General features: G+C 37.0%; 1 protein-coding gene across 3 annotated transcripts in view; it reads left to right on the top strand.

Annotated features, from left to right (window-relative positions):
• PREX2 (phosphatidylinositol-3,4,5-trisphosphate dependent Rac exchange factor 2) overlaps positions 1-13,304 on the top strand; it is a 292,149-nt gene extending 278,845 nt beyond the window's left edge. Inside the window, exons 39-41 of one of the 3 annotated variants that reach the window (XR_008292620.1) lie at positions 1,750-1,817; positions 7,350-8,344; positions 9,117-13,304. Coding sequence is in view for 1 of the 3 variants with exons in the window: in XM_053208257.1 (XP_053064232.1) it covers positions 1,750-1,817; positions 7,350-7,395 (114 nt within the window). In the remaining 2 variants the exon portion in view is untranslated. Of the gene's footprint in view, positions 1-1,749; positions 1,818-7,349 lie in introns of all 3 variants that reach the window. The other 2 variants (XR_008292621.1, XM_053208257.1) reach the window with 2 other exon arrangements.
• The last annotated feature ends 207 nt before the right edge of the window (positions 13,305-13,511 follow it).

The following is a 13,511-nucleotide window of genomic DNA, read 5'->3' as shown; positions in this document are numbered from 1 at the left end:
TACTGTCACCGATAAGATGTAGAGAAGTCATGTGATATGGTGATGGTCAACATCAGTGGTCTCATGCACTGAGGAGGCACAAAGTCACTCTTGTCCAAAATGCATGTCTTCTATCTGATCGTGAGGAAACAGCTGACAAACCCAAACTGAGAAATATTCTCCAAAATAGTGACCAGTACTTATCAAAAGTATTAAGGTCATAAAAGACAAATCAAATCCAAGGAAATGCCATGGATCAGAGGACCAAGGGGACAAGAAAACAAAATGTAGTATGGGATCCTGGGTTGGATCCTAGAATAGAATCAGGACACAAGGGGGAAATGGTGAAATTTGATTAAGACTTACAGCATTATATGAACATTGATTCCCTGGTTTTGACCATCATACTCTGGTCAAGTGAAGGGTGGGCATTAGAGAGAGTTTACATAGTGAGTTAAGTATGTGAACTTTCTGTTCTGGTGTTACAACTTTTCTCTAAGTCTAAAACTACTCCAAAATGAGTTATTTTTTAACTGCTTAATTATAATTCCTAAATTCCTTCCCATCTGTCTTTTTGCCACCCCCACCCCTTTTCCCTATTTGCTTTCCTTTATTTGGATATATAAGGATATATATATCCATATATATATATATATATATATATATAGAGAGAGAGAGAGAGAGAGAGAGAGAGAGGATATATGGATATATTCTTTTGTTTTCCTTTCTTCCTTTTCTCCTTTTCTTTCTTCCCTTCCCTTCCGGTAGTTCAGAATTTGGTAGCAAGAAAGAGAGTTTCAGAGATTTTGTATTTCTTTATTTTATTTTTTAAGTTTGTTTGTTTGTTTGTTTGTTTATTTATTTATTTATTTATTTCGAGAGAGAGAGCACAAACAGGGGAGGGGCAGAGAGAGGCAGAGAATCCCAAGCAGGCTCTGCACCATCAACATAGAGCTCAACACGGGGCTCAAACTCCCAAATCGTGAGATCATGACCTGAGCTGAAACCAGTCAGAAACTTAACCAAGCCACTGAGATGCCCTAGAGTTTCTTTAAAACCACTCTCCTTCAACTGTTCTCAGCCCCCAACCCTGGTGTTTAGTTCTATGTAGTAACTAATTCCCATTAGGAACTGAACAATGATTATATTCATTCATGAACTTGACAAGTTGTGAAGACTTTTTCATTGCTAAAGTGCATTGCCTTTGTACTATAAAGTTTGGGGCAGAATTCTTACATTTCAGAGATCCACACGCACATGCCTTGTCCAGAATTGCTTTAGAACTATTTAAGAAAATATTTTCTTGATAAATACTATGAACTTTAAAATAGCTGATTATTCAGCTAAGGATAAAACAGGTTTGTGAGTGCGATAGAACTGTGATTTTCTGTTCCACAAAAGTGAGGACACAGCACATATTTGTAGCCTTCTCGTTTCTTATTTTCAACATCTAAAGTATTGCTTGCTTCTAGGAATAAAGACATAGATGAGATAGTGAACAGGAAGCTGTGATTTAAGTTTATTTTGAATGATTTAGGTAGCTATTGAAATAAATATCAACCCTTTGGAAAAATATGTCAGCATATTTTGATGCTTAAAGCATTAGTTTTGAAAATGCTCAGATGATAATTTTTCTCTTCTGCTTCACCTCATCTCTCTTGATGTTATATACATTGTTGGAATAAATATTCTACACTCAAATGTTCATGGTATGCTAAATAATTACTAATACAATGTAGAGCTAAAAATGATTTTCCCTACTTCTCTCAGGGAGCAAGAGTTCAGAACACAGCAAAGAATTTGGGAATCAGAGACAGAACCCCACAGTCTGCTCCAAGGTAAGTGACTCCCCAGGTCTGCTCTTTCCCAAAGGGCTTACCGCCACTTCCAAGGCAGTGTCACTTACATCTAATGCACCTGCCACAGTACATGCCTAGTGAAGTACTGAATATAATCATGGAAATTGGCCTCGTAAACACTCTGTGGCTAAATGTGACTAGTCATAAGTGGTCTCTGAATTCAATGAAATTTTAAGGGAAGCAAACTTAGAGGTAGCAGGTAGAAGTCTTGACATTATTCTGTTTTCCACGTTCCATCATGAATTCAAAGACAAAAGTCCACACAGGTACTACTAATATTTGTAACCCAAGTGTACCGAACTACCAAAATGCCATTTTCATTTATTTTTCTCTGCCTGACATGCTGTTCCCTCTGGCATGATTGCTTTTCCCATCTGTGTCTGTATGGAAAACTCCTACTTACCCACAAAACCCTTTGTGTCCTTTTCTCAATGCCCTCTTCTCTTTTAAGTCTTGGCTGAGTTTTCTTCCTCTTTGTGCTTCCTTAGCATCTTGTGTATTGGTCTTTTATAGCTCTTTTATAGCTCTGTGTTACAATATATTGTTCCATGTCTCCTCACCCAACCTGAATGTGGATTCTCTGGAGGCAGAGAATATGTTTTTTGGATTTTATTCCTGGCTGATCATAGTGCTGTACAGTAGACATTGAATATCTGAACTGATTTCAAGAACGTGCGAATGAACAAATGAATGAATGAGCTTTTTGTTTGTGATCATATCAAATATTCACAGTTCACATATCATAACAAGAAAAGACTCTAGGGGCACCTGGGTGGCTCAGTTGGTTGAGCGTCTGACTTCAGCTTAGGTCATGATCTCACAGTTCATGGGTTCAAGCCCCGCATTGAGCTCACTGCTCTCAGTGCAGAGCCCGCTTCCGATCCTCCTTCCTCTCTCTCTGCCCCTTTCCTGCTCATGTTCTCTCTCTGTCAAAAATTTAAATTTTTTTTTAACTTAAAAAAAGAAAGGACTCTAATTCACCTTTAGAATAAATGAACATGGAGACAGCCATCAAAGAAATGTTAATTTCATTTCCCTGGTGACAATAAGGTAAGCAGCCATCTATCTTGAAGTGGGGCAAAATTAAATAATCTCTTTTACATTTGATTGTTTTTATACGTTGGCATTTTAACAAAAAGGAGACTTCTCCAGGCACTGTCACAGACAAGACACTTTCGTTTTCTATTTACAAAACAGTTACCAGAGTGAGAATGATGACAGCAGCATTTATGAAGTTATATTTCATCCTAAAACACTCTGTGGGCAGTAGAAGTACTTTCACAAGGGAAAACATATTTTCCCCCTGAAAATGGATGGAGCACTCATGTTCTAATTGTGTTTATTTTTAGTGCTGGCTCCTAACTTACTTAATCCTCAAGTCTTGTTAATGTTATCTTTCATGGTTGATTAAGTTAGAAAGACTGTCCCTAGGCATTCTCTCTCTGGCACCTTGAGCCGACGTGGTATATTGTGATAACGGACCCAGTGAAGTGTTAAAATTCCAATAAGAAAACAAGATAATGGTTTAGCAAGGTCTTCATAGCTAGAGCTTATAAACGCTAATAAACAGAAGGGTTAAGATAAGACTTCAGCATCCTGATCAATAAACCAATATGCAAGCGGAATACGAGAAAAGAAACTGATGGACTCACTTTTTTCTTTATTGTATTGTGTTTTAAAACTCTTGAACTGAAACACAATAAAATGTGCCAGCTGTAAAGTTGAAATTTTTATAAGAGAATAATAATCTCCAAAGAGAAATCTAAAGTAATTTTTAATTTAATCCTATTTATTCTTTCATTCACTCTATAAATATTTATTGAGGACTTAAGAAATGCAGGGGCGCCTGGATGGCGCGGTCGGTTAAGCGTCCGACTTCAGCCAGGTCACGATCTCGCGGTCCAGGAGTTCGAGCCCCGCGTCGGGCTCTGGGCTGATGGCTCAGAGCCTGGAGCCTGTTTCCGATTCTGTGTCTCCCTCTCTCTCTGCCCCTCCCCCATTCATGCTCTGTCTCTCTCTGTCCCACAAATAAATAAATGTTGAAAAAAAAAATTAAATGGAGATACAAAGAAAATATAGCACATGGAATCCATGTTAGACAGTTACACAGTTTAGAAAAAAAAAAAAAAAAGAAATGCAAAGCACCCTGCTCTGCTTCATGGAGGGTAGAAACATGAGATGGAAATAGAACCATCCCTCAAGGACCTTTCAGTTAAAGAGATGAGATGAGAAAACATAACTGGAAGGAAAGGTAGAATATAAGAAGCACTGTGTGAGGGGTGGGATCCCGCCCAGCTGGGCACCAGGGTTCCTGTCCCAGAGACAACAAATTTAAGAACAATTTGCTAGAAGAAGAATATTCTAGGATGACACCAAATCTTTGGGTTGGACGACAATGGGCAAGGTGACATTGGGACTAAGGATCAATGGGACACCCAAATGGAGATGGCTTTGTGGGCAATACAGTGTTCTTCCTCCTAACTTTCATACATTGGATCTTCAGATTAATCAACTTATCTTCATCATGAACCAAATATTACCTTTCAGATATAAAGGTACACTGGTCTTATTTTCTATTAGATCACAAAACCTGGGAACTATTGTGCTACGATATCTTGATTTATTTTATTTGTTTAATTGTGAAGCAGCATACTGAAGTGGTTACACGTGAAAAACATGATTTTGAGTTCCAGCTCCTGCTTGATGACCTTATTTAGTCAGATTACTTATTTTCTCTGAGACAGTTTTCTCATCTTTAAGATAGGGAGAATTGCCTTGGGACAGATTATTATTGACACTGTAGCCTTGAAAATGTCTCTTTTGCCATGTAGAAGGATGAAGGGCATGATCTGTAGGTTGAAGTTTCAAAGTTTTACTCTCAGCAGATTTGGATTTGGGCTGGAAATACCAGCTCCAAGATGGCTGCCTGAGCCCAAACAGGAAAAGAAGAAAGTGGAGCCAGGAACAAACCTTTTCATGCAGGGGCACTGGTGTGCATGGGTGGAATGAAACTATGACAAGGGCCCCAAGGTGTTGGGCAAACCAAGGCCTTCTGTTACCTAACAACTTAGCTGACAAAAAAACAAATGCCTCAGTGCAAGGTAAAAGCCCAACTCTTAACTATTACATTTTACTTCCCAACTCTATCTGTCTATTCTAAATTCCCAAAGCCCCACGATTTCCATTACAAATGTGTCTGAACTCAAATAACCCTGAGTCACTTCCAAGAAGCCTCACAGAAGCTGAATCTGCCCAGTTCTGCAGTATCCAGAGCTATTATTTCATTAGGTGATCACACGGAGTAGCCTTTTGCCAATTTGCAAGGCAGACATTTCAAAGACTTGCCTACACAGTGGCATTAGTTCCATTATGTGGAAACGTGCAGTGCAAGGTAATGGAATGTGATGGCTCAGCCCAGATCTCATGGGGTAGGACATTTGCTACCCAGCTTACTGTTTGTGTTCTACCTGAGTAAGGCCACTGCCTTTCCCTTCATTAGGCAGTGCTGTAAGGAAAATGAAAGGATCAAAATTAAAGAGGAAAAGAACTTTCCGATCATTCCATTATTCCGGCACTGGGAATGCATTTTGAAGCAAAACTGTAGTTTTTTACTGCAAAGGCAGCTTTGAACTATATCAGCTCAATTTAATGTATTCTTTTCTCTGGGAAAGATGAAATAAGCTTTTCTGATGTGAGATGTCCTTATTTCAGTATTCATTTTCTTCCATGGAGATTACATGAAGACCATTAAGCACCTTTCAGACTTGAATAATCTCCAAAGGCAGTAACTTTTTCCTGTGTGTTTCCAGACTGGGAAAGTTTATGTTGTTAACTAGGTTTCTAACTCAATATTCAAACTTTGTCATTCTTTTCCCCTTTGATTTAGAATTAGCATGGGATTAAATGTTGAAGGAGAAGGAAACATAATTTGCTAAGTTTGTCAACAACTCCTGTAAACTGTGTTCAATTTAATTTGTATAAGAAGGGAATCACCATGCTACCCCTATCCCTGAGTTTGGAGTACTTTTGAAAAGGAGCAAAGTTGAAAACTGTACTTAATGTTATATTTTAGGGTTTTTTTTTTAAATTTTTTTAATGTTTATCTTTGAGACAGAGAGAGAGAGTGCGCACAAGCTTGCCAGGGGAGGAGCAGAGAGAGAGAGAGAGAGAGAGAGAGAGAGAGAGAGAGACAGAATCCAAAGTAGGCTCCAGGCTCTGAGCTGTCAGCACAGAGCCCAATGCAGGGCTTGAACTCACAAACTGAGAGATTATGACCTGAGCCGAAGTTGGACACTTAACCGACTGAGCCACCCAGGCGCCCCTGTACTTAATATTTTTAGATCATGGATGAGGCTCTCAAGTAGGGCCAGCATGGCCATGGAGCTATTAGGACTGTGAGTATATGTAGTCTAACATCTAGCCACCTCAGTCAGCTGATCTTCTCTCAGACTGTGCTTTTAATAATGGGTGTGCCCTGTCTGGTCACTGTGGCTGTCTTGCAGCTATTTTATTTAAATATTGAGAGAGAGAGAGAGAGAGAGAGAGAGAGAGAGAGAGAGAGAAGACAGGCAGAGAGAGAGGGAGGGAGAGAAGTCCAAGCAGGCTCTGTGAGGTCAGTGCAGATCCCGGCATGGGGCTGGAACCCACCAACTGTGAGATCATGACCTGAGCCGAAACCAAGAGTCAGGGCTGAACCGACTAAGCCCCCCAGGTGTCCCTGTCTTGGCAGATATTACGTTCCCCTTAATTTGGTTCTGGAGTTAGGATATTCTGGAGAATGTGGAGCTCTGGAGCTTGTACAATCCTAATTCAGTCCCCCGAGCTTTGCCTCAAGACACCCAGACCTGGGATGTCAAGAGGGAGCCCTTCTTGGCATCTCCACTAGTTCAAGTAGATTCCTTGAGCCGCTTGAATCTCCACTTGATTCTGCTGGCAGATGAATGGAACAGTGGGCGGAGATGGGCAGATATTCCCGAGGAAACACCGGATAATTGTGCCTTTGAGATTCAGGCCTCAGGACTCTGCCACATCAGCCTATTCGTAACTGACTGCACCCAAGACATGGTACAGAATGAAACAAATATCGAAAACTAGTCAGGAAACCAGTAGACCCCTATGAGAAGGTGCTGTTTTGCTACAAATTAGTCATGATAGACAATATGGTAATTATCATTATAGTATCATCTCCTAGAACGCAGAGAATCAGTTTTGCTGCCAGCAAGGTGAACAGTCAGGGCAGGCAGCACTGGAGCAGAAGCAGCTGGTGTGGGAAAGATGACATTGCGTAATCAGTAGTCGTCTCCACTTATACAGAGACATTGGTGTTTTCTGAAAACTAGAACTGAAGTTTTGGAGTTTGCTAATTCATAAGTAATTTTTAGTAAAATAGGCAATATGATCATGGCTCCTGAACCAGGAACTTATTGTCAATATATTTTTTGTACCAGTAGAAACATCTCAGGTAATGGCAATACGCCAGGCTGCTGTCACACTCTTCCCTGCCTTTCCTAGGCTGTACAAGCTGTGCGAGCCGCCTCCCCCTGTTGGAGAAGAATGAGGAGAATCCCCAAGGAACCAGGCAAGCAGAAGCTTCTGAACACTAGACAAAAGACATGCTGGCTAAACATTCTTCATTCAAGATAAATAAATGAAATTTTTTTCTCTAGCTCCTTCCCCATGGAGTAAATAACCAATGTTCTTCTTGTACGTGGATACTTGTGCCGGAAATGGATGAGAGATCACTCAGACCATCTGTAGCTTCACAAACTAATCTGTCTATGTATTGACACTAACTATTCATTTTTAGGGTAAATTTTGTCCTTGGAATTTATGAAAAAAAAACAGGTAAATAATGAACCATTGTGCCTCCTCTCCCATTAGTTAGAATTATTTCATTGTGTTTGTTTTCATCTTCTCTGAATGGAATCATGTGATAATGGATATTTCCACTTGAAGAAGTCTTTCACTGAAGAAAGATGGACACACTTTTAAAATCATCATACAGAAATGTTACAGACCACATAGACTGGGTGTTATTGTAGGCATTCGGTCCCCTACCTGCATCAGAGAAAGTATGATTTGTGAATGGTGAAGAGCATGCTTGACTCTTTTTCCTACGGGTTTATTTCTCAGTAACAGAGAAGAGAGCTGAATGAGGCTTCTACCAAGACTTTCTTCCCACTGCTTGTGGTGGGAAGCACTGCTTTGTGCTCGTGGACAGTTCCAGCAAGTGGGTGCTGTCATTGGTCTCTGAAATGGCATGGCTTCCTAGGGCCACGTGTAATGGTGCTGTGCCACAGGTGGCCAGGGGGTGGAGAGGGGTGGAGTGGGGTGGAGATCAGGGAGGTACGGGAGGGGAGAGTGGGGTAAAGGAGGAAATTTAAGTCCATTTAAAAAGTCAAATTTTAACTTAGAAAGATACCTAAAATTCTTACTTTTATTAAGACTTCCATATGAGATGTGAGACTCTGAAGAGAATACACCGTGCTGAGTATTTTTCTATCAAGGTATGTGTACAACAGTGAAAATAAAGCATTATTTGTTGAACTGTACAAGGACTATTAGAGACCTTGATAATGTATGGAAGCACAAGGTGTATTCTATTTTCATTCCAAAATACACGTCATTTTTATCATTTCTATGTTGATTAAATAATATTGTTTTTCAGTGTAATGAATACAGTAATATTGATTTTGAATCTATAATTTTCAAAACAGTTAAAACGCCCTTCCTGTGATTGTGATGAGTATATGGATTTGGACTAATTTAGTATGTGAAATGCTTTTCATAACTAAGGTATATACAGATGATTATTACATTTTAATTTATGACATTTGATAATGATTTTCAGATGATCATTAAAAATCTTCACTGCCATTAGTTGTGTATTGAATAACAAAAATCCTGTGTTATACATATACCAGTTATTCATACACTGGTCAAGCTGATAAAAATTGTTCTTTGGCACAGAAGCACTTAAAATTTTTGCAATAAGTCCTTATATATAATAAGAGATAAACTCAAAGTTTTCAAAGGAAACGTTGAACACTTTGAATTTAATGAAGATATTACCTTAACACAAATACCTATATTAAGTATATCTTAACTTTCAGGGATTTAACATTCTTGATATTATTATCAACTGATCCTGAAGGTCCATGACATTAGTATTTTGCGATTTTCCTGTACTGAAAAATTGATTACTTTCATTGTGACTAGTGAGTGAGCAAAACTGATCAACTATCAAGTATTTTTCATATTGTCTTTACTGTTTTCTAGTCACCATCCTAGAAGCCTTATTTCTCATTAGAAGGATGAAGGGGTCACTTCAACACTTCAGTCATACTTTGCTATGTTTCATGGAGGAAATTATCTGCAATTATAGTCTGTATAAAATAGCATATTTTTAAGGGTCTATTCTCTATATAGTAGGATGTGCTTAATATTTTAAGGGTTAAATGTAGTGTAAGTGTACCAACCTTCAGAGTGCTTGGTACTTCTTGAATGCTCCAAAGTTAGTAATGATTTCTATTCTCATCAGTCCCTGTCATTTTTTATTACAATAAAAATTGTAGCTAACATTTAAGTAGTTACTATGTGCCAAGCGGTACCTCCAAGTGCTTTATCCCTATTTGTTGTTATTGTTTCACTAATCCTCACAAAGACTGGGATGGTGTCTTTTCATCATCCCCATTTCACAGTTGAGGAACTGAAGCAAAGAAGGGCCCAGTGACTCGTCCAAGACCACAGGACTGACAAGTGACAAAAGTAGGATTTAAATCCAGGAAGTCTGCCTTCTTAATGCATTATGCTGCTTCTCCATATTCACATAAGAACTGTTGTAATATTACCCATTATTTGTTAGTAAAGTTGTGACATGTGTTGCCATTAAGTTATACATTTTATATTGAGTAAAAAATGAATGGAAACATATAAAATGTCTTTAATATGTGAAAATCATAAGATTTCCTAGGCATTTTACCATTCTGGATACACATTTTGAGGCAACGCAGTGCTGTTGCAATCTGAAAAAATAGATTCCTCATAATTGAAGGTAACAATTTTAGGTATGTTTTGAAATTCTGGAAAAGTATACCATATAAAATTTGACTACGATTCCAAAACAGTGGTACAGTAAAAAAGAAAATGTCCAATGAATGAATGGATAAAGATGATTTTTCAATATCATAATGTGCCTCCACATGACACTGGACACTTAACTGGCCATGAGTTTTTAGAATGAATTTACCTAAATGCTCACATACTCCTCTAGAACTCCTTGAAATGTTGCTAAAGCCTTACCAACAGTTCTTCCAAGTTCTGAGTTTGGACATTTGCTTCTCTTCACCTAAAGGGGAAGGTCATGCATAGAAATTTTGGTTCTTAACGTGGGATCTAAGTCAAAAATAATTGCTAACTAGTAATCCATAGTCAATACATCTTAAATATTCCATGATATCTTATAAAGTTATCTAATATAAAACATAACAAAACTTAATATAATGTTAACAGAATGAGCAATTTGAAGAGACTAGAATTTTCCATCTATTTCCGTTATTGTTTAACAAGAAACAAAGAAACAAAGAAGAATTCCTGTACTAGCTTTACTTCTGTTGGATATATAAAGTTGAATTTAGGAGGTAAGCTTTATTTTATGAACTAATATTCTAATCGTAGAAGTCTCACACTATGTTCTGTCTCTCTCTTTTTTTTTTTTAAGGTTTATTTATTTGTTTCGAGAGAAAGTGAAAGAGAGAGCAATCAGGAGAGGGGCAGAGATAGAGGGAGAGAGAATCCCAAGCAGTCTCTGTGCTGTCAGGACAGAGGCTGACGCGGGGCTCGATCCCAAACCATGAGATCATGATCTGAGCCGAAGTCAAATGCTTGACTGACTGAGCCACCCAGGCGCCCCTATTTTCTGTCTCTTTAAATCATATTCTTCCAGTGACCTAGCTTCCCTATGCATTCAGTGGTCACTCTTCTTGTAGTAACAATGTTTAATTTAAAATTAGGCTAATATCTTATGACACTATAATATATATGAGATTACAATGATACTCATTCTGACTCTATTGATTTAAATTTTATGATAGTTAACTAAGTTCAGAATGAGATGAAATTAATGTTGGTACTAACTATAAAAACCAAGAAAATAAATAGTTAAAAACAAAATCCTGAGGGACATATTAACTAATTAAAAAAAATAATATAAACTATTTGGGGCACCTGGCTGGCTCAGTCAGTGGAACATGTGACTCTTGATCTCAGGGTTGTGAGTTCAAGACCCACGTTGGGTGTAGAGATTACTTAAAAAATAAAATCTGTAAAAAAAAAACAAACCCAAAAACAAAGAAAAGAAACTATTTTCAACCCTCTGAACATATACATTTTATAGAAAAAATAATATTTAGTGACATGGAAGCTTTTAGTTGAGAGTTACTCTATATATTTGACAATAATGCATTTGTATGTAAAGTACTAAAGTATTCCTTCATTAGTTCATATAGATCTTTTCCCATGTAGCATGAGTTAAGACAGATTACAGGGTGTATTTTTACTCACTTGTATTAAAAAAAATAATACTGAAGTTTAAAATAGATATCAATACTTTAAGTCATTTTACTTTACATTTTACTTTAAAGGACATATTTAGATTTTTTTCACTGGTGGTATTTACTAATATTGAAACTAATGTTTGGTATGTGACTAAATTGCTTCTGAATTTTTGGAAACTGTGTTTGATTCTTAAAGACTTATTTTTAAGTGGATTAACATAGTAAATTATACTTCCCCAAAGCCAGTGGTAGTTATTCATTAACGTGTTTGTATATACTTCTGTTTGTGTTGAATTTGCTGAATGAATAGTCAGTTGTTCTGCTTAAGTATAAAGGCAAAAGCTTTTGAAATAGTTTCAAATAATCTAAACTCCAATTAATAAAAATATTCTGTACTCTATCAGAGTTTTGAGGTTTTAATGATAAACCTCAGAAAAAATTCACCCTACATGAAACAAAAGAGGTGGGGAAAAGTCATGAGAGGAATCTCGGCCAAAAATGGGCCCAGGCTAATTCCTTTAACATATAGTGGTCACAGTCTTCCTAGGTGCTGCAGTTCTGTAATTGTCATTACAGTTTGTCTTTGCTTTAAAAATTTTTTTTTACTACTTCGAGCCTTTGCCTTTAACAATGATCTCAGCATTCATATGGCCACATTGCATGCATGGAAGACTGTACAAGTATGGCCTGTGCATGCCCTAGCTGTTGTCCCATAGACACTTGGCCTACTTCACTCAGGATAGCCTGCTTCTCTCACTGAGAAGAGACATCTGAAGTCTACGAAGATAGATGTAGAGATACCTGTATCTCTGTATACATTTTTATATACATATATATTTGCTTTTTGTTTTTATGATAATACATTATAGAAGTGACTTAGATTCTCATGTCTTGTTTTGGATGAAGATATGAAATACGGGGTTGTTCAATATATTGAATATTTGTTCTATAGGCAACAGGTTTGTCGAAATACACAGGAAACATGCCTGGTAGGCCATCTTTTGACCACTGACAGTAGTTTTCTACTCGATGTGGAGTCAATTTACCTGACTTTGCCATCCAGAAGAAGTAGCTGGTTAAGAATAAAATTATTGAATTTTCAAATGATATTTCTACCAGAAATAGAAAGCTTTGGATACTTTCAAGTGCAGATAACAGAATAAATGTCATCCGTGTACTCATTCCACAAATATGTTTGAGAATTCACTTTGTATAAGGCACAGCCAGTGGGCCTTTTTTGTGTGTGGGATGTGTTTGGTTTGAAAACTTTCACATTATCTCTTTTGTGTTAATGGACACTTGTGTCTTTTACGTGAGATGACATTATTTGTAATTCAAACCTATTCTAATACCTTATAGGTATATATACTGTAAGAATTCAAGAGTACTAAGTTGGTAAAATGCTTTAGAAAATATACATTTAAATTTGAATATCTAATGCCGCAAGCAAATTTATTAGAGTTTCAGATGAATATGTATTTTTGTAACTGCCAAGTAAATGAGTAGATCATAGCTTTTGCTTAAAAAATATTTTTATAAGTATTCAGTTGATAGTTGCTTTATGTATTTGAATATAATTTACATTTCATTATTTTAAATAGTAAAGTATTTTACTGTTTTAAATAGTAAAATATCAAATTTGTTCCATAAACAGTAATTCTTTTGAATATATTCATATTTAACATTGTATAACCTCCAAAATGCAATGATATATTTCACCTGAGTGTATTATTGTAAGAGTCAATTTTTCCTTTGTAAAAGATACATGTAGCATAGTTTCAGTCATTCAATATTTTGTGAATGGTTAAAATGACCAGTGTCTTATGTATTTCATATCATCTAATTTTGTGTGGAAGACTAGAATAGTAGCATTGTGTTATTAGTGTCAATAATAAAGTAAAATGTAGTATGACCATTTTAGCTACTTTCCGTTTAAATTTAGTAAACAAATTATGTTTTTACCTGTTTGGGAGACAAAAATCCATGGAAACACAGATTTTTACCCCTTAGGAGCTCACAAGCTCCATAGGAGAAACTTGATACACATATGAACAAATCTACAAATATGAGCCAACGTAAGTTATACAGGCAGTAATTTACCAGAAGAGGACAGGAAAAG

This window comes from Acinonyx jubatus, chromosome F2 (genome assembly GCF_027475565.1).
Source record: "Acinonyx jubatus isolate Ajub_Pintada_27869175 chromosome F2, VMU_Ajub_asm_v1.0, whole genome shotgun sequence".
Lineage (NCBI taxonomy): Eukaryota > Metazoa > Chordata > Mammalia > Carnivora > Felidae > Acinonyx > Acinonyx jubatus.
This window is presented reverse-complemented; position numbering and strand designations above follow the sequence as displayed.